The 19,320-nt window shown below is 38.0% G+C and overlaps 1 protein-coding gene across 1 annotated transcript; it reads left to right on the top strand.

The window, feature by feature from the left end:
- Nucleotides 1–132: 132 nt before the first annotated feature.
- On the top strand, nt 133–18,540 carry LOC113672723 (uncharacterized). The gene is made up of 38 exons (XM_027189056.2): nt 133–453; nt 1,702–2,061; nt 2,457–2,740; nt 3,086–3,149; nt 3,435–3,538; nt 4,093–4,185; nt 4,716–4,847; nt 5,488–5,580; nt 5,844–5,904; nt 6,001–6,355; nt 6,974–7,346; nt 7,427–7,665; nt 7,784–8,216; nt 8,612–8,728; nt 9,119–9,226; nt 9,323–9,427; nt 9,820–9,957; nt 10,387–10,512; nt 10,644–10,724; nt 11,101–11,277; nt 11,382–11,418; nt 11,652–11,746; nt 12,162–12,233; nt 12,352–12,453; nt 12,824–12,922; nt 13,218–13,352; nt 13,796–13,869; nt 14,329–14,418; nt 14,816–14,903; nt 15,333–15,365; nt 15,465–15,570; nt 15,790–15,881; nt 16,038–16,106; nt 16,254–16,377; nt 16,782–16,860; nt 17,101–17,179; nt 17,273–17,364; nt 17,661–18,540. Exons 1-37 carry the CDS (start codon nt 366–368, stop codon nt 17,327–17,329), a joined length of 4,962 nt encoding a protein of 1,653 aa, XP_027044857.2. The 5' UTR covers nt 133–365; the 3' UTR covers nt 17,330–17,364; nt 17,661–18,540.
- Nucleotides 18,541–19,320: the final 780 nt, after the last annotated feature.

Below are 19,320 nucleotides of genomic sequence, written 5' to 3'. Positions count from 1 at the left end.
CGTCACGCAGTAAACATGGACACAGTTCTATAGCAACTCAGACCCTAACATTTTGACTTCATTAGCGTTACAATAGCTTTGACAATGACCTTTAGAGCTCGTATTATCTGATTACAATTTCTTATTTTTCTATGGTGCTCAAGTATTGCTCAAAATACGATTTTATTTGCTGGTTCTGTAAGTTCCCTCGCCCGAAATATTCGTAACTCGATCGTTTCGAAATGCGGACTAAGCAGGTTGAAGCCGCATCTTAGGTGGTTGTACTTTATCGTATTTCGTCGAGTGTCTATTTATCTTAGAGTTATTGGAATCCGGCAGTGTAGATGAGAAACACCTAAGGTTTCTTAACCCAAAAACACGGCAAAATGATGGCAACAAGAAACCCAAAGGTCGCCCCGAAGCGAAAACCATCGAAACCTCAAAGCAAGGCATCCACTTTATCGAAGGAACAAGGTAAGCTTCAGAATTGCCGGTGTGGCGAATGTCTCAGCTTGATTCTACCAATCTATTCTCAACGGGCGATAAGTATAGGTGGTAAATCTGCGTAATTTTTCGATGAATTATGAATTTTCTGGAGTTTTTGGCTTTTTTTGGCCTTTGCCTTGATTTGAACGATGCATTACTTCCTAAGAAACGAAGTCGACCACAAAAGTATTCGATCAATGTTTGAGTTCAAAACAGCTGAGTGATCATGTGAGTTGAAAGAAAAACTTTAATGATCCTCCATATATACAATATGTTGTTACTAATGTATAAGCTGTCCAAACATAAATATGAGAACAACATCTAGAGGTCGACGGATCAGCTGTGGAATCACTTAATGATTATTTGTACCACAAATCATTGTCCCTACCCCAGAAACAGCACTTTGATTTTTGCACGATCGGCCCAAGGGGTTGACCACGATTAAGCTACCTAAAACACGTACTTACCTTAAAATTGCCTTGCCAAAGCGATTGCTTTATCTCAGCTTTCTAACACAGTACAAGAGTTTGTGCACCTTTGGATATCTCTTGAATAGTGGAGTTCATGGTGCTTCCTGGAAAATGTGTGTTTTGCAGTCATGAACTTTTTCATGACAGTCACTATTTCTCTCAGGGCCCATATATGATCTTGGGTACCTGAGGCAACCCTGCCATTATGTTACCAGGCCAATCTAACTTTTAATTTTGAAACTTCTATGTTTTACTTCTGTAAAAGTATATGAAGCTCTGACATGATGAAGAGAAATTCATCTTGGGGTGGGGGAAGGGGGGGGAAAGGGTAAAAGGGCAAAACAACTTAGGAGGGGGAGTTGTCCCACTTTGGTAGGAAGGGTAACATTGTTAGGTGGGTCAACTTTTTCACACACAAATACTTTGGCTCACTTGCTAAGACAAGAAGGCTCTAATTTTTTTCCAATATGTAACCTACCTAGCTGTTACAAGAGATACTGGTGAGAGGACCAATCAGGGCACTTTTATTAAGTCAGTTATTTCATAAATTGGTGTCTCAGATACAAATTGCTTATATGTACTATAACTTTGAATTTTTCTGGATCAACTTTAATTTTACATGGGCCAGGTAGGTATACGAACAGCTTTAATATTACTCTTACAGAGGTGTACCATGATGAAAATTCTTTGCCCTAAAATGATATTATTTTAATATTTATGATGTGGTGGATCTAATGACCACACTTTCAATGAATATTTTTAACAGCATGGACTGACACAGATGACACTGAGGGAACCAAGGAATCTGGAGAGTCCTCAGAACAAATCATAGAAGCAGCTCTTGAGCCACAGAAAGGCAGCTTAATATCAGTCAAGGAAGCAGATGAAACAAACAGAGGTACCACTGAAGATGAAATGAATGGTTCAGAAATAAATGGAGTTCATGAACCTCCACAGACAACTGACACAGAAGTTCCACAAACGACAGACACTGAAGGAGTGAATGGCACTGAAACTGACTCCATGGCAAGTATGGAAAGTGCTACAAGAAAGAGAGTGAAAAAAAATGCAGTTGTACCAACAGATGGAGAAGACAGTGGTAGGCAGACTCCAGAATCTAGGAAAGGTAATAATCATGACAACTAATGTTAGTTAAGCTCACCAATGGAATGTTATGTTGGTTTTGTTGTTGTGATTTTAAATATGTACATTGTACAAATGTGGTTAATTTTTAGGATGCTTTTCGTCATGTGACAAAGAAATATCTTATTTGGATTGTGGAAGTATTTCATCCTTTAACTCCTAAGATCTGATTGTCAATTCTCCCATCTAACTGCTACTCATTTCTTTGTAAAATAGTAATGAGAATTTGATGTTCGATCAAGATGGCAACTTTTACCAGATAACATTTGAGAATTTGCATCACCTTTTTGCTGGATGATGTTTGGATATTGTAGAAAGAAGTTACATTATTTTTAAGACTATGGTACTGAGAGACCTTTTGTTTTTGTTTTTGTCAAGATGCATGGAGTATTGCTGAGACGGATGCTGATGTCGAATCTAATGCTGCATCAAGTCGACCAAGCTCTGCCCATCAGAGAGCAAAACAGCGCCCTGCAACTGCAGTTACAAGACCAACAACAGCTACTGCACCAGTAGAGAGACCCATGACAGCACCATCCACCCGATCACATTCTCAAGCAAAGCCTGAGGCAAGTGGTAGCTCACAACTGAAATCATCAGGGTTTCGCTCAAAATCAAGTGGCGAAGGAGAGAGACTTGATCACCCTGCATCAATGAATGGGGTGAGAGCCAAAGTTTTGTGCATGTAATGGGACTTGATGTTGCATGTTAATCTGCTTGTAATCTACCAAGGGCATGTTACTGCATAGCTATAGGGGCTATATATATATATACAAGGAGTATGATGTAGAATAACAGCAAATGAATGTCAAGTAGACATGAATTAAAACCAGTTTAATTTGATGAGCATTTGCCTTTTCCAAGCATAGTACATTAAACAAATAAAACTGGTTTGAAATCATTTCTCCCCATGTATTTTTGTAAACTACAAGATAAATATTCAAATATGCAGTTTATTGGTAATTAGACAAGAAAAACTTCTAAATGAACTTGTTATCATGTTTTAGTCTCAGGAGATTGTCCCATGGGAAGAACCTTCTCCAGTTTCCATTGAGGGTTTGAGAGATAGAGGTAAATTGCAGCCATAGCTTCTTTTTACCTTCTCAACTGTCATGTACAATACTACCTGACTTTGTACAACTACCTAGGCTTACTTATGACTTACAAGATGGCAAATATATAGCTAATACCCCATAACTATAATTATTACAATTATGCTTTACTTGTTACTGGTATACAATACTTTGATTTCTTATGATTACTCTCAATCAGAGCTGTTGTTTTGCACAAACAGTGTAGCTGTTAAACTTTTCAACTCTGTTTATACATGAAGCCTTTCTATTGTTTTTTTTGAAGAAAGTGCATCCAGTCGCAGCAGTGGTATGCTTGCAATACCGCAGCTGCAGGGAGAACAGAATGCTTATATACCATACATCTATGCTAAAGAATGTATTCAAAGGGTAAGTGGCAGTCTTTCACTGCTTCTGTGTGACTATGTGAGCATGAAAAGTTATTTAACAAGCCTGAAAATAGCATTCATCAGACCAATGTTTTGTAAATTTCAGGGTTTGGCAGGCAAAGCTTGGCCTGGTTAGACATTCTGACTTTTGAAAAATATTAAATTTATATTTTGTAGCCACAACCACAGTGAGAAAGAGATTTGTTTTCAATTCACTTTACAGTTACAATTCTTTTGAGGCCGTACATGTAGGTGGAATTATTAATAATGTATTGACCAATGTCATCTTCTCTTTGATAACTTTCCTCATCTGCCCAATTTCACATTTTGTCGGGTTAAAAACTTGTCAGTTGCCTAGAGATGACCTCTTTACAGGTAAAAATTAACAGCAGGCTTGGATTAGAAACAAGGTAATGCAAACTTGGAATGTGAGGGCTTTTGCCGACAGGACTTCCAACTAAGAGACTTAATTTTGTCAGTGATGTTCATCTACGCTGGTATTGGTGAAAATTCTCTGCTATTTTACTCTGATCTATTGTTTGTGGTATGGTACAGGTAATGGATGACATGAAGAAGATGAAAAGTGGTCATGTAAAGGTTGTTGATAATATTCAGGAACAGTACAAAACTCTGGAAGATGATATTCAGGTATCTCCTTGTACATTTTGATGTATACTTCATCTTCTTGATTGGAATTAATCAGCCAGCCTTCCTAAATACCCCTAAGCCTATCAGACTGTTTTGCTCTAACAAAGGGCTAATACTGGAAAGGTCAGCTATGAAAACTCTTTATGGTAGCCAATTTACATTATCAGCTCAGTTGATAACACCAAATTATCTACATGTATTAAAACCCCCTATCATCACAGCACCACACTGTTTCTTTAGAAACTTACCTCTTTGATGTTTGATTGATAACCTGGCTTGTGTTAACAATTAGTAGTATTCTTTTTTTTCACTGTCAGCTACATGTATGAAGATCCTTTTTGACCCATGAATAAAGTTTCTACTATATTCCAGTTTCTATTATTATCAGGAAATCTTTAATATACATACAGCTGTACAACTTTTCCAGATTTTTGAAGATGTTTGTTTGTTTTACATTACATTTTTAGTGGTCTTTTTTCTCATATTTGTATTTATTGTAATTATGAACAATTATCATTTTGAATTTGCAGGCTAAATTCAACACCTTTGTTCTTAACTTACGCAATGAATATTCCAACAAAGTCACCACCTTCCGTCAAGTTATTACAATTCACCGTGAGGATTCATTTCGTACAAATACTTACTGGCAAGAAACAGTTAAGGTGAGGTCTTAACTCCACACACCCATTCAGGTTTAATCCACCCAAAGTTAATTAGTAAAGAGTTCATTTTGAAGGCAGGTTTTTGCTTATCAAAATACAGCCACAAATAGCTTTTCTATTCAATATGCAAGTTATGGAGGCAAGAGATGCAGATCTTGATTATGTCTTTAGACTTTGTTACCATTCTGTGAACAGCTGCACTCACCTTACCAGTCAAGTTAATTAACAGACCATGGTGTGGGAAATGTGGTGGCTAATTGGTGAAAGTGGTGATCTGGATCAAAGGGTTCTGGTTGAAACCATTTCCAGGTCATTGTGTTGTGTTCATGACCAAGTAACTTTACTCCCACACTGTCCCCCTCCCTCCCTACTCAGGGCCCAATTGTGTGAACTCAGGAGTGTAGATGATATTTGGAAAACTGTCTGGAAACCTGATGATATGTTGGGGGTGGGGAGGGGGGTTGACCAGTAATTTACAAGCATTCCATATAGGAGGTGTACTTATACTCCTATTTGCTTCATGGTGCAGAAATTGGGAGCTCCAAGAGATTAAGACTAAGTGTTTCCTGTCACCATTTGCAGACTTTACAAAGGTTGTTAATATTTACAGAATTTGGTTCTGTTGTAATCTTTTTTTCAGAGTCTCCAAGGGAAGAATCAGGCCCTCTTGAAGGAAAAACGACAATTGTTAGTTAAAAACAGGGAGGAGTTTAACCGCCTTGAAGAAGAGAAGGTGGGAAATTATTTACAGATAAGAATTGTTGTAAAATTTCTTTGCTTCTGTTTTTGACCTTCTGCACATCCACTGATTTACTGGAAAACTTTAGTTGTTTTTGCATTATAGACTAAACGATATTAATAGTCAAAAGATCTCAAAAAGGCCATCTATGTCTCAAAAGTGTTTGTGCTTAAGATCCGTCTTCATTATTTTAATGAGTTTAAAAGTTATTTTTAAAGTTGTTCAAACAACTTTTCTTCAAATCTATCCACATACAGGCAGAAGCAGTGAAAGAATTGACAAGAATGCTTGATGAACAACATTCTAGATACACAATATGTAAGTAACCAATTTACAATTGTACAAATGTAAACTTGAGTGAAATGTCTGATGATTACTGTATTATTGATTCAAATTAACCCAATATGTTTTCAGTGCTGGCAGATTTTAAAAGTGAACAAGGAAAAGTGAAAGAGCTGGAAGAGAAGTTGAAAGCTTTAGAGGAACAAGGGCTGAGACAACAAGAGCAGAGTCTATCCTTGCATGAAGAAGAAATCAAAGCACTAAAGGCAAAACATGAGGAAGAAGTCACTGAGCTGAAACAAAAGCTTGAAGCTGCTGAAAAAGAAAAGCAAGAGAAAGAAGAAGAGCATCAGAAGTTGTTGAAGGACAAAGAGGAAGAAGAAACAAAGAAAATAAATGAGCTGACAGAAAAACACACAAATGAGGTAGATGCATTGAAAGCTGAAATCCAGAAAATGCAAGAAGAAATTGATGCTCTTAAAGCAAGGTAAGGTCTTGGTATCTTTCACACTAGGGGCTCTGTTAACAAGATTGAAAAAACTATATTTTCTTCTTTGGCAAAAATTATTTAGACTCTCAATTATTTTTTAAGTTGTCTTTACAGTTATATTTTAGATTTCCCTGTGAAATTTCTTCAAATATTTCTAACAAAATTTTCCAAGACACAAGAAGTTATGCAAGTACATATTGATTAGATACATTGTGGTGCCATGGAAAAAGAATTGAAATTACAATCAACAGCTGCCCCCCACATGATACATGAACAGCATGAACAGAAAGAAGCCCTTAGCCAAAATTTCAGTTTTGAATTTCACAAGCTATTCATTCATGCATTGAGTGGAGTGAACCAAGGAGTAATAGTTGCTTGTGTTGTCTGATTACATGGAAGAGAGTAGTCCTGAAAAGGACAGGGGTTAGGGACAGTTATTAAATATGTTTCAACAACCTGATGGTTGAGGATGTTGATGATGTCAGCTCAGATCATCAAAATGTTGGTTATTATTTCTTCCAACAGTCCCTCTCAGGGCAACCATCACTGATGATTAGACAGCACTATCAGCTATTCATTACAGGCTAATCTGTGGTGATTATAATTTTGTTACAGAGGGGCAACAGTCACAACAGGTACTGTAGTAACAACAACTGCAGTGACATCAGCATCCACAGATTCACAACAGACTGAGGTATCTAAAGAGGAGACCCAAGAGGAAGTAAAAGAACAAGCTGAAGAACAGCCTGTGAGTGTGATTGCTGCAACTGCAACTACTGTGACAGTCTTAGACAGTGCTGAAAGGGACCAACTTACTCAGGAGATTACAAAGCTTCAAGAGGAAATTGAAAAGAATAAAGCAGATACAATCAAGTATAAAGAGGAACTTGAGAAGGAAAAAGAAAGGATTTTGGAGCTGGAAGAGGAAGTAAGCAGTCTGGGCAAGGAAAAGACAAGATTTGAGAAACAGGCAACAGATAATAAACAGGTTTGGTGATTTCAACTGTGCAAACTACTGTAAAGCTGTCAAAGTATTACTTTGCTTGACTTCCTGTTTTTAATATGTAGGAACTTCGCGAAAGCAGACAGCAATGCACAGCCCTGCGGGAGCAGTTGCAAGGTTTGCTGGCTGCCACAGCAGTTGCAGGACAAGTGGATGACAAAGAGACAGAAGAGAAGTTGAAAGCTGCTGAGGAAGAAAGACAGGCTTTGATAGATGAACAGAAAAGAATGAAAGAGGAGTTTGAGAAGTGGAAGGAGCAATATCAACAGGAACATGAGGGCGAGGAACCAACTGAAGATGACAGGTCTGTGACAGATTTTGGACAGATTTGGGAATGGGTGTTTTTCTGAAATCATTAACCCTGTAATTTACTATTAGTGAGTAAATATACTCTGTGGTCAACTGTCTTGTTTGTTTTTCAGGAGCGAAGAAGTTCAAGCTATGATGGAGAAACTGAGGCAGGAGGAAGAAAAGCTTAAGAAAGCAGAAAATACTGTTGCTGTTATGATGATGTTAAAGGAAGGGATGGTTCCTGAAACTGTAGCTACAGGAGGGCTTTCTGATAGTGGTGGAAGAATAGAAGAACTTGAAGACAAGATCAGCCAACTTGAGGCAGCAAGGGATGAACTGGAAGTGTCTGTGGAGAAACTAACGAAGGAAAAAGAAGCTTTGGAAGAGAAAGTCTCAGAACATGAGGAAAACAACAAAGAACTTACAGAAAAGAACTCTGAACTGGAGGAGAAAGTAAAAAATTTGGAGAAGGAAGTGGAAGATCTAAGGAATGAACTTGATGAGATTGGGGATGGAGTCCCTGTGGCCACTCCAACTTTATCAGTGGAAGGACAAGATGTTGAGGTATGCAGTTAAAATATCAAAATAGAAAACTTCTTTTACTAAATACTCTATTATGTTAGTTCTTGGAATTTTGCATTACGTCAGTCAATGACTTGTAATTGATGATTTTGGTTCTCCTCTTCAACCTTCACTTTTAATTGTGTGTTTTTCATTAGGACAAATTTTAGATGAAGTGAAGGGAAGACTCAATTTTACATGGATAACATTATAATAATAACTTCAGTTTGTGAGAAATTTGTGGCTCTCAAAAAAGCTTAATACCATTAGATTTACGATCATCAATATCTACAAGAAAACAGTTTAGTGATAAGAAAAGTTAAAATTGTGTAGAAATAAATATTGAAATTTGTTAACCTGTTATTCATAACTATCATATTGACATAACTTTACCACAGGGAATGTCTGGCAAGATTTCTGAACTTGAGGAGGAACTGGCAAAAGTAAATGGGGAATTAGAGCAAGAAAAAGGAACTTTATTGGCTCAAACTGAAGAGATTGAAGCTCTGAAAAAGGTTTGAATATTTTGAGTAGCTTCTAATTATTATTTATGTTGTTCAGATTCCTTAGCCAAGTAGTTGAAAGTTCAGCCCATAAAGATCCCTATCTGTCCTTGTAATTAGTTATCTCTTTAACCCCCAAGAGTGAATGGCCTCTAATTTCTCTGCACAGTATCACCCTTGAATCAAATATAATGGGCAGGAGAATAAAGGAAATGATCACCAATACAAGAAGCTCATGATTATCCAACATATTGTTGTTGTTAGTATCAGAGGAATTATAAAGAAAACAGTATAGAGGATATGATAATTAAGGTTAGGTTGTAATGCGTTAAACTGGGTTTACTTGCTGCACTAGCTATGTTACTCTGCAGCTTATCTTTCTTGTTGTTTCTTTTCTTGTAGGAACTGGCAGGTTTGAAGGAAGGCTCATCTGATGAAGTGGAAGGATTAAAAGCACAGCTAGCTTCCACCAAGGAGATGTTGGAGGCTGAAATCAAACAAAAAGAGGAAGTATGTTTTTCATGTGGTATAATTTATTTTCAATGGTATCCTTAGGTGTTGTGCACATAGGTATGTATGCTGATTGTCTTGGCTTATTCTGTTCAGGCATTGGCAGCAGCAAAAGCAAGAATAGAAGAACTTGAGAAGAAGCTTTTGGAAAATGTTCCCATTGACACAGCAAAGGAAATTGGTGCATATCAAGCAAAAATGGTTAGTTAATATTGATTAGAAATGTTGTTGCTGGTGATGATTGTCTGGCTCTGATGATATGGCTGTCTATATGGATTGATTCAGTCACTGTCTAGTATAACCTTGATTTCAAAGGTTGCCATTGTTTGTACCCTTGTGTAGTTAACCCTGAGGGAGACAAGCATCTAATTTCTTACTAAGGTATCAGTACCATTAGGCTTGTGAGAATACGGTAATGATCACAAACTTGAAGAGCTCTTGTCTTTTAAGCTAAATTTTTTTAAAGAGCGCTACAGGAAATGTATGGAGATTAGTATTTGGAATATGCATGCTGATGTTAGGGTGTCAAGGGTTAAGTGTTCTTGGGTTATATTTTAGTAATGAGGTATTACTATTGACTGATCTTTTTGAAGGCTGCCCTTGAGAAGGACAAGGAGAAATCAGTGAAGGATTGTGTGCAGCTTAAAGCCTCTGTGACAACCCTGACTGCAAAAGTTGAAACACTGAACAAAAATATTGAGCTACAGAAGCAAACAGAAACAGAGTTACAGGTTGGTTAAGCTTCAAAAAAAGACTGCAATGTTGATGAAAGAATGATTGCTTTATTGAATGTTTATGTCATGCGCCTGATGGAGAGACTGTGACGATGTTTGATTTTTTTTTTAACGATGCAAATGAAACAATTAAGTGACCCTTCTAGGGATTGTCTAACTTGCTGACACCACTTAGTGACTGATTGAAAAACAGACTAACTGTTTATATGGCTGATTCATTGATTGACCTACTACTCTGCAAAAGATGGAGACAACTTGCCAGCATCTGACTACTTACATACTCACTAACGGAAAGATACAGTTTGCCGTTCTGATGATGGACCTACCTGTATATTTATGGCTGTTTAAAAAATTCTGATCAGATAATTAACGGGTGCACTATATAGTGTAGCGACTAATTGTAATTTCCTGCGTCTGTTTGAACAGGAGGCGAACAAGAAAATGCGTGCAGAGAGGGTGAAAGAACTGAAGAATGCTAAGGAGCAGGGTGATACAAAATCTAAAAAACAAATTGAGGAACTGAACAAGAAGATACAAGCTCTTCAAAAGAGAGTATGTTCAGAAGTTTGACGTTGGTTCCTGAATTTGGAGTAATAATGATCTGATTTTCTTTTTCATTTTTATTTTGGGTAGTTTCGTACCTTCGTGTTTTCATTTCTGTCACTTTCATGGATTTTTTGTAGATCAAAGAACTTGAAGCTGCTGGAGTGAAACCTCAAGATTCCAAGATTGATACAGGGCTTGGTGGAGGTCCAAAGAGAAGGGTGAGGACACCTTCTGTCTCTAGACTTGGCTCGAAAACTAAGCAAACCACAAAACGGGCTTTCTTAAGGATTCTCATAGTGATTTTTGATTGTAAAAGAGACATTTCGTCAGCAATTTTCTAAATGACCTTGATGAAACAATCGACAACCAGAAGACTCTGCTTATGTGGTTACTACTTTTTTGCCAGTTCCTTTTTTTAGTTCCTTTTTTTGTTAGAGAACTTTGCGAAGTCCTTTAATTTATTTTTATATTGTTACAAAGTACATTTTCTGTCCACTAATGTTCCAATTCCCCTAGACCTCCCTCCCCTAGGGTCCCTTTGGTTCCTCCCCCCCCCCTCCCGTTCCAATTTAACTCGACTGCGTTCTGTTACAGGATTCAAAAACAGCTGTAGACTCGGAAAAATTAAACAAAGAAAAAGAAAAGCTTCAAGCACAAGTTGAAGCATTAAAGAAGGCTGCACACGAAGATCATAATAAAATAAAACAACTTGAAAAGGATCTTAAAGAGGCTCAGACGAAATCCAAGCCAGCCGGACCTTCAGCTGAAGAAGTATGTGACACTAAGACTGCTGCTTAAGTTGTACGAGTTTACTTGTTCCATCTCCTGTAGAGTAACCTGTATTTTTTCTTTTTTCCTCCTCTTGTGTCCAATAGAGAGCGGCAGCTAAAAAGACGGAAAAGCAACTTAAAGGTACGTTCACCAGTAGCGTCTAGCGTCTATTTGTTTTCATGCGAACGGTGGCATCCGCGCGAGGAGTGCGTGAAGGATAAGTCACACGGCCACTTTTCGCGTGTCTTTTGGCGCGTCATTCGCGCGTCATTCGCGCCTCGAGTTCACTCTCTCACCAGCTTTTACCACCTTTCTTGATAGCAGCCTTTTTTGTAAAATGATAATGGTTTGACATCGCGATATTTCTTCGACAGACTTACAAAAGAACCTGGAAACGGAGAAGAAAAAGTTTGAGAAAGTTAAAGAAACCTTAGCTAAAACCGAAGAAGAATTCAAAGTTCTCAAAAAGGTTTGGTCGTTTTTTTGCTAAATAAATGAGTTTTTTGCTAAGTACTTCCCAGTTCAGTTTGGACTCTGGCTCGTGTGATCTGGTTCGTGGGATGACGTTTGAAACGCCAGCTTTGTTAAATTCGCTCCGGTTGGAGAAATTTTCAATTTAGCGTCGAGAGTAATTCAGGATTGCTTGGTTTTGCTTCACTCCGCTCTGTGATTGGCCCAGAAAACTCGCGCCACTCTCTTTACCAATTACAAGCAAAAATTAAAACCTCGCGTGTCTCGTTCACTCTCGTTTCCTCACGCTCAGTTTGCATGTTTTTTCTTTGCGTTCTCATTGGCTCCTTGTCCTTGTCAAGAGGTTTACCACACTCTATTGACAATCACTCTATTACATCAATCCTAACTTAAATTCTTGCTATAAATGTTAGGAACATGATGCACTGTTAGCGGACAGTAAGAAAGACAAGGACACTCTTTCTAAACTGGAAGTTGCAGCACAGGTACGTTTCACATTTGCCCTTTATTTGAGTTCACAAACGAAAAAAATTTGATCTGAAAACGCGAACGGTATATTTACTTATCTCAAATTTGATCATTTGATATTTTTGTCAATAACAGGAAGGTCTTGCCGCCCAAGAGAAGGTGGATGACTTAACAAAGGAAGTGAAAGCTCTCAGGGAAGAGAATAAAGCCTTATCAGATAACTACAACAGTGAGAGAGTAAGTCAATAACAGTTGTTCCTTCGAAATTTACGTGTGACTTTTCAGTTACATTTTAACTTTCATTCCTCCTTGCAAGTATAGGTTGTTGCATTTAGTAGTTATTTTTGTGAAAAGTAATGTAACAGGTTTCCGGAGTGTTCCAAAAAGAGAAGAGAGAGAGGCTGATATATTCAAACTCGGCAATTCTCCATTGCTTTAGTTTCACTTTCAACCTGTATTTTGATAAGGTTTCTCGACTCTCTCGGTGTTTCAGCCACTTCTTTCGTGCTTTCAACAAAACAAAGCGCCGAAGAGGATTCTTTATTTTACTTTTTTTCCAATTTGGAGAGCTTTGATAAGCGTGTTTATAATCTGTTTTCTGCGGCAGATTTTACGTAAGAAATATTACAACATGATAGAAGACATGAAAGGAAAAATCCGCGTGTACTGCAGAGCAAGGCCGCTTAGTAGATCTGAACTGGAAAGGGTGAGATTGAAAGTTTTTAGTTTATTAGCATTACGTTGCTATCCTATTTGCAGAGGTACGAGCTGTTCACAACTTAAGGCTGTTTATTAGAGATTGGGGTATTCTCTGGCTGCTATGCGCTATATTTTATTCAGACTTGGAGAGAACATTCCTGTTACCTTACACATTTCTGAGGCGGCTGTATTTCTCCTCCTTACCGTTACCTCGGGTAATGTATAGAGGACAGTATAGAGGATATGCACACTGATGTCAGGATGTAAATGGGTTCACTGACAGATGTTTTGTAACAATTTAGGGTAACCATTCAGTGATCAAGTCACCTGATGAGTACACTCTTATCGTGGAAACCAACCGTGGTCCAAAAGATTTCCAGTATGACGCAGTATTTACACCTGAACACGGCCAGGAGAAGGTGTTTGAGGATACAAATGTAAGTTCTTGGAGTGCTGCTTGATTGAATTACGCAATACCAAAACCAAAGTAGCCTCAGTGACCAATCAAAGGAAAAGAAAAATATCACGTGACAAAAAGAACAAAAAGTAAAAATGAGCAAACATCTTGAAGCGCGGGGACTGGACGCGAGCTCCCCAAGGTGCCAGTTTAAAAAACATATACACTGTATTTGTAGCGCTGTATTGTATACCTATTTGTGAAGTCAGACTAGTAGTTGTTTTTATTATTGATCCAACCGGTCTGATCTCCTTGGCACGTGCATAATTATCCCTATTACACATTATCACGCATGCTCTTGTGGCCGTTCGTGTAAGCGGCCAGCTAAAATTACTGATGCGTTTTTCTGCTAATTAGGGTATTTGTCTTACGAGTGCTTCAGCACTTGTATTTTAACAGTGATTCTTTCCTTTTTCATGTCAGAATCTTATCCAGTCAGCTGTGGATGGTTACAATGTGTGCATCTTTGCTTACGGACAAACAGGCTCTGGCAAAACATATCCTTTACTCCAAGAAATGAAACTTTTGTACCTAAAACTGAGTAAAGAACGCCAAGCGTAGACGACCCGGTGTGTATAATTTACCCTGGGATATCTATAGGAATAAATCTGTGGGGAATTTCGTCAACTGTTCATTACTTGAAGGTATTCAATGTTGCCGTGGGATATATCCATGGGGGGAATAAATGAAGGAATTTTCCTTTGGATTTCTATAGGAATACATCCTTAGGGTATATCGTCATTTGTTCATTATTTGAAGGTAAAGAGTTTGTGCCCAGGGAAAGAAAACCTGTGTACTGAAATAATTTTTGTTCCAAATATAAGGGTAAGATCGTTGTCTTGTAATCCATTATTTGAAAGTAAATAGTTGTGCCCAGTCAAAGCAAACCTCTGTACTAAAATCATCGTTGTTCCAAATATAAGGATAAAATCGTTGTATTCCTTGACGCTTCTCACTTACACTATGATCGGTGATAAGGAGCTCAAATCACCTGGCATCGCCCCACGTGCAATGGACGCCATCTACAAGTTGATGGATGAACAAAAGTGAGTAAGATCTGTTTATTGGGCGAATTTCTATGTAGTGTCCTGAAAAAAAAAATAAAAGAAGATAAAAATAACAAAAAGAAAGGCAAGGGTTGTGGTCTGGCCTTGCTTCCAAAAGTTCTCAAATTAAGGGTACTCGAAAAATTCCCTTTCAAAAATTATAAATTGCCCAATTCACCCTAGCCAAAGTCCCCCGCAAAGTTTTTTAGGGCTCTTTAGAGCATATTCGTATGGGGAATGCACGAGATAAATCACTATCATTACTATTATCGTTTAGTTCGTTTAACGCGGCTCGCGAATGTACAGCGTCATCGCATGATACGAAATAATGATCGTAAATATACTTACTTATGCCTGGTACATTAAGAAGCTTAACTATTGCGCTTTTTTTCTTCAGATCCAAATTTTCTTTCAAGGTTACATGTTACATGCTGGAGTTATATAATGACAAACTGATTGATTTACTTGCACCTCATGGCAAAGAAGTATCCTTTAAATTGTTATGTTTGTGTTGCTGTTGGTTACCTTAAACACGTCGGTTTATAGTTATGATTTTGTTTGCTACCCTCGATTTCTTCCGCCTATACCTCTTCGAGAAGTAACAGCTGGACGTAAAAGCGGGACACTCGTGTCCTTGCTGTAACTTCAACATTTACCTTATACTCGCAACCGTGTCTTCGGTAGAGTACAAGCAGTCCATCCTTTTCGAGTCCATCGCGCGTGTCCAAAAAAAGCAAATTGTGACTTGCTGGGAGTGAGACGCCTCTCTCCCAGAGGGAAAGGGGGCATTACTCAGATAGGGGTCGGTTATCGAATCTAACTTTGTTTTCCTCGATAGTCACGTATGTGATTCCTAAATATCACTTAATGCAAACATAGTTTAAGTGTTGTTTTACCCTTAACACTTTGAATAGCCTGCAAAACTCGACATAAAGAAAGATAAGAAGGTAATGAATAAATAAATGAATTAGGATTGAATTAAATCGTAAGCTTTCCTTCCACACAATAACTGATATTTGTCGATCCTGACGTCTTTGGTTTCCTAGGGTCTTGTGTTTGTACATGGATCTATGATGCTGGAAGCAGCTACTAAGGATGAGCTTTGGAGCATATTTGAGAGGGGCTCTGAAAACAGACACGTCTCTTCCACAAGTGAGAAAAAAATTTTAATTTTCCTTTGGTAGATTAACCCACCGATTCAAACGAAAACAGCCCTTTGACCACTGAGAGTGACTAACTTCTAATTTCTTTGTATAATAACACCCCTGAATCAAACATTAAGGTTACGAGAATCTTCTTCGTGCACCTTATCATCAACTATGTTCACCACACAACTGATGTTTCTTTTTTTTTTTTTTTTTTTTTTTTAAGAAATGAATGCGGAGAGTTCTCGGTCTCACCTTATCCTCGGAATCATTATCGAGAGTACAAACTTAACTTCTGGTGCTGTGCTCAAAGGAAAAGTGAGTCTTCCCTAAGTCCCTCTGCATGTGTAATTCTTTTTTTCCCAATACGCTTGCCAATTTTTTCTGTGAAAAAGAAAGAGTTCTTATTTTTGTATCCTTGTTACCCGAATTTCCCGTGCGTGACAGAGGGTTAATTATGTCTTAATTTTTTAGATAAGCTTGGTTGATTTGGCCGGATCTGAACGTGCCGCAAAGACTGGTGCAAGCGCCGAGCAACTCAAGGTAGTTTTATAGAGAACCAGCAAAAATGTTCTACGATTGTTTTAAGCATTTAATCTCTTAACGCATACGCTCCTTTACAACAAGACCTCTTTTCTTCTTTCTTTTTACCTTTCACTTGCTTAATCAAGTTTGATGTGTATCCTACAGGAAGCCCAATCGATTAACAAGAGTTTAAGTGCCTTGGGAGACGTAATCTCGGCTTTATCCAGCGAGCAGCAGTTTATTCCGTACAGAAACAACAAGCTTACCTTACTCATGCAGGATTCACTCGGTAAGAGGGCGAAAAAGATGCGAATGAATTTTGCCTTAGAAAGGGTAAGAACTGCGGGGTTCAGTTGTGAAACAGTCTCATTTTTGAACCAAAATGGATCGACTTATTGTCGTAATGTTCGATTTAGTGGCATTAAGCCAAAACTGATGTAAACACAACGGCCAATCAGAGCCAAGGAATTATCACAGGAGCCAATAAGAGTTCAGAGTAAAAACAAGCAACTTGCTTAAAGGGCGGGAAAACGCAGGTGACCAAGTCGTCGCGATTTGGTCATCTGACAGGTTGAGATAAAAGCCCCACTTTTCTTAATCACACAGCGAAGTAGAGCAAAACCAATCATGCCCCACTCTCCATACCCAAATGAAAATTGCGCTTCATCGTTTTCCTTGTTATTTTTTTCCCAGGTGGTAACGCAAAAACTCTTATGTTTGTGAACATATCACCAGCTGATTACAACACGGATGAAACTATCACATCTCTGACGTGAGCATATTAACTTAACCTTACATTGACAACATTTCTAAAGTATTTATCGTTTGTCTTACCAAGTATTCACCTCCGATGTATATGGGGACGTTGTTATTTCATATTGTTAGTCTTTCTGGGCGATAAGGTCAACTTCTTACTCTTCGCGTTATTAAACGACATGTCTTTGACAACGTTGGTAACTTGGTTTTTCCCTTCTAAATTGTTTTTAAACTTTTTTTCCTTCTTTATTTACAGGTATGCCTCTCGTGTTAAACTTATTACAAACGATGCTCAGAAAAACGCCGATAACAAAGAGATCAACAGATTGAAGGGAGTAAGTTTAGACTGATGTCACACTCTAGCTCGACTTCATTCGGTGCTCGCACGCTTTCTTTCAATTTATTCATACCTATTATTATTATTTCAGATAATCGCAAAGTTGAAGAAAGGAGAAACTGTGGATGACGCTGAAGTGGAAGATTAATTCACTGGCTGCGTCATTTTAATCGTAGTTAAGAGGTATTATTTCCAAAGCGCATCTCGATTGACTGTCGTAAAACGCAAACCATGGTAATCACAATGACCAATCAGAATTAAGGGACATATCAAAAGGATCCAACGAGAACTCAAAGTAAAAACACGTGAACCGCTTTAAGCGCGGGAAAACGCGGTTAACCAGGACGCGGTTGTTGTTAGTTTTGAATTGGAGTGGTTGATAAATAATATTCCGATATTTATTGCAATACTTCGTAAACTGGGTCCCCTGTTTTTCTTTACTACATACTTACTACGTTTTGCGTTTTTCACCTTCCAAGGAATTTCAAGACTAAAGGCTTCCCCGATGGATGGCAGCTGTTCTCGACGTTTTACGGAAAAAAAAAACTAGATTAACCTTGTTAGCCTTTGGTAGAGGCAGGCTCCTTGCGCCAAAAATGTTGTCGATAGCTTTTGTACAAATGGAGATATAAGTGATTTCTGAATATGCAGTATTTTTTTAAGAACTGTACATAGGGTTGTTTTTATTTAATATTTATTTTATTGGCTTTCGTCATGTGATGACGCCTTAGGTATTGTGAAGTACTGGCAACATTTTCAGTGTTCTGTTGGACGCAGTAGCGGAGACGTTGCTATTTGCTCATGTTAACCAACCTAGATTTACGAGTACATCATCTTTTCTCTATGTTTATTACGCATCATGTGATTGGCTGAATCTTATACGCATTTTGATTGATTATTGCTTTTGATTTGCCGGAGGACAACCGCAGAGATGATATCTCCATGAGCAACAATTTGCATTTTGCCGCGCTTCGTGTGCCAATTTTTTGTTCTTAGTACATTTTGCCTTCATCAGTGTGCTATTACTGAACAGGCGTTCATGGAAGAAATATCGAGATTTCTATGGAGGGGGGGGGGGGAGGGAGGGGTAAACGGTTTGTGTTTTGAATCTTAACCTCTTTGAACCCTAAGATCCTTATATTTCTTGTGTTGTGTTATAACAATGAAGAACAGATGTACTCGAACATCAAGCTTGGGTCTTTTGTGCTCTCCTAAGTTCCCTACAGTATGTTAGAGGGACTAGTGTCCTGGGTACTTGATGTTGATCAGCGGCATAAGTTGTATCGTATTAGATTTACATTTTAATTTTTTTGTAAATAAGACGGCAACTGAATAAAAAAAGATCTTTGTCTTATCTGATCAATCGCATAACTCTCTGCCATCTGTGATGGAAATTTAATGCACATCGAGATCAGAAGTATTCATTTCAGTATCACAAGGTGCGCCAAACCTCGAAGATTGATAATTTTATCCCTTTTTTGGGTGTCTTGCGCGGAAATTTCGTTCGCGTTTTTTCTACAGAAAGAGAAGTCTTCACTGTTTATCCATATTTTCCTCATCAAAATCCGGCTTGACTGACTGATGATTTAATTGTCTGATCTCAGTTCATACTCTCCCACGCACCACATTCGTATCGTCTCAAACGAGGGTAACACATTTCAAATTTTTATCACAACTCAGTCCTGGTTATGTAGAATTTGCTGTTAAAGGTAGGATTTGAATTTTGTTCACTTGTGTGGGTTCCAAACAAACTCGGATGGCACGATAAACAAACACGTCAGAAATTTGTCCTTTGAGGTTATTGCACATATTAGTACGGTCATACTTTTATCATAAATGCCTTTTAAACACCATAAAGGTCAAGTGATTATAGTAATCTTTTAAATATTTATGGAAAGATATTTGAATATTTTGTTAACCAAGCAGATATTCATTGCAATAAAGCCGCCTGGCTTGTGATCATTTAAATAGCTTGCTATGAAAGCGTCACAGAAATAATTGCGTGACAAAACTATTATTGCGTGATCTTCAAAGACAGAGTTGTAGTTACAAATATTTCTGATTCCTTTTTCGTAAGCCGTTTTGAAGGGGGTACCGAGATACATATTTCTAACAACAAAAGTGTGCATATTATATAAT

Source organism: Pocillopora damicornis, chromosome 4, assembly GCF_964200805.1.
Source record: "Pocillopora damicornis chromosome 4, jaPocDami1.2, whole genome shotgun sequence".
NCBI lineage: Eukaryota > Metazoa > Cnidaria > Anthozoa > Scleractinia > Pocilloporidae > Pocillopora > Pocillopora damicornis.
This window is presented reverse-complemented; position numbering and strand designations above follow the sequence as displayed.

Excerpts from the sequence above, each read along its gene's own strand:
- LOC113672723 (XM_027189056.2), top strand. The coding sequence starts at position 366 with ATGATGGCAACAAGAAACCCAAAGGTCGCCCCGAAGCGAAAACCATCG. Across the intron at positions 8,217-8,611 it reads TGGAAGGACAAGATGTTGAG|GGAATGTCTGGCAAGATTTC; the intron begins GTATGCAGTTAA and ends ACTTTACCACAG. Across the intron at positions 13,870-14,328 it reads CAAACAGGCTCTGGCAAAAC|TTACACTATGATCGGTGATA; the intron begins ATATCCTTTACT and ends GACGCTTCTCAC.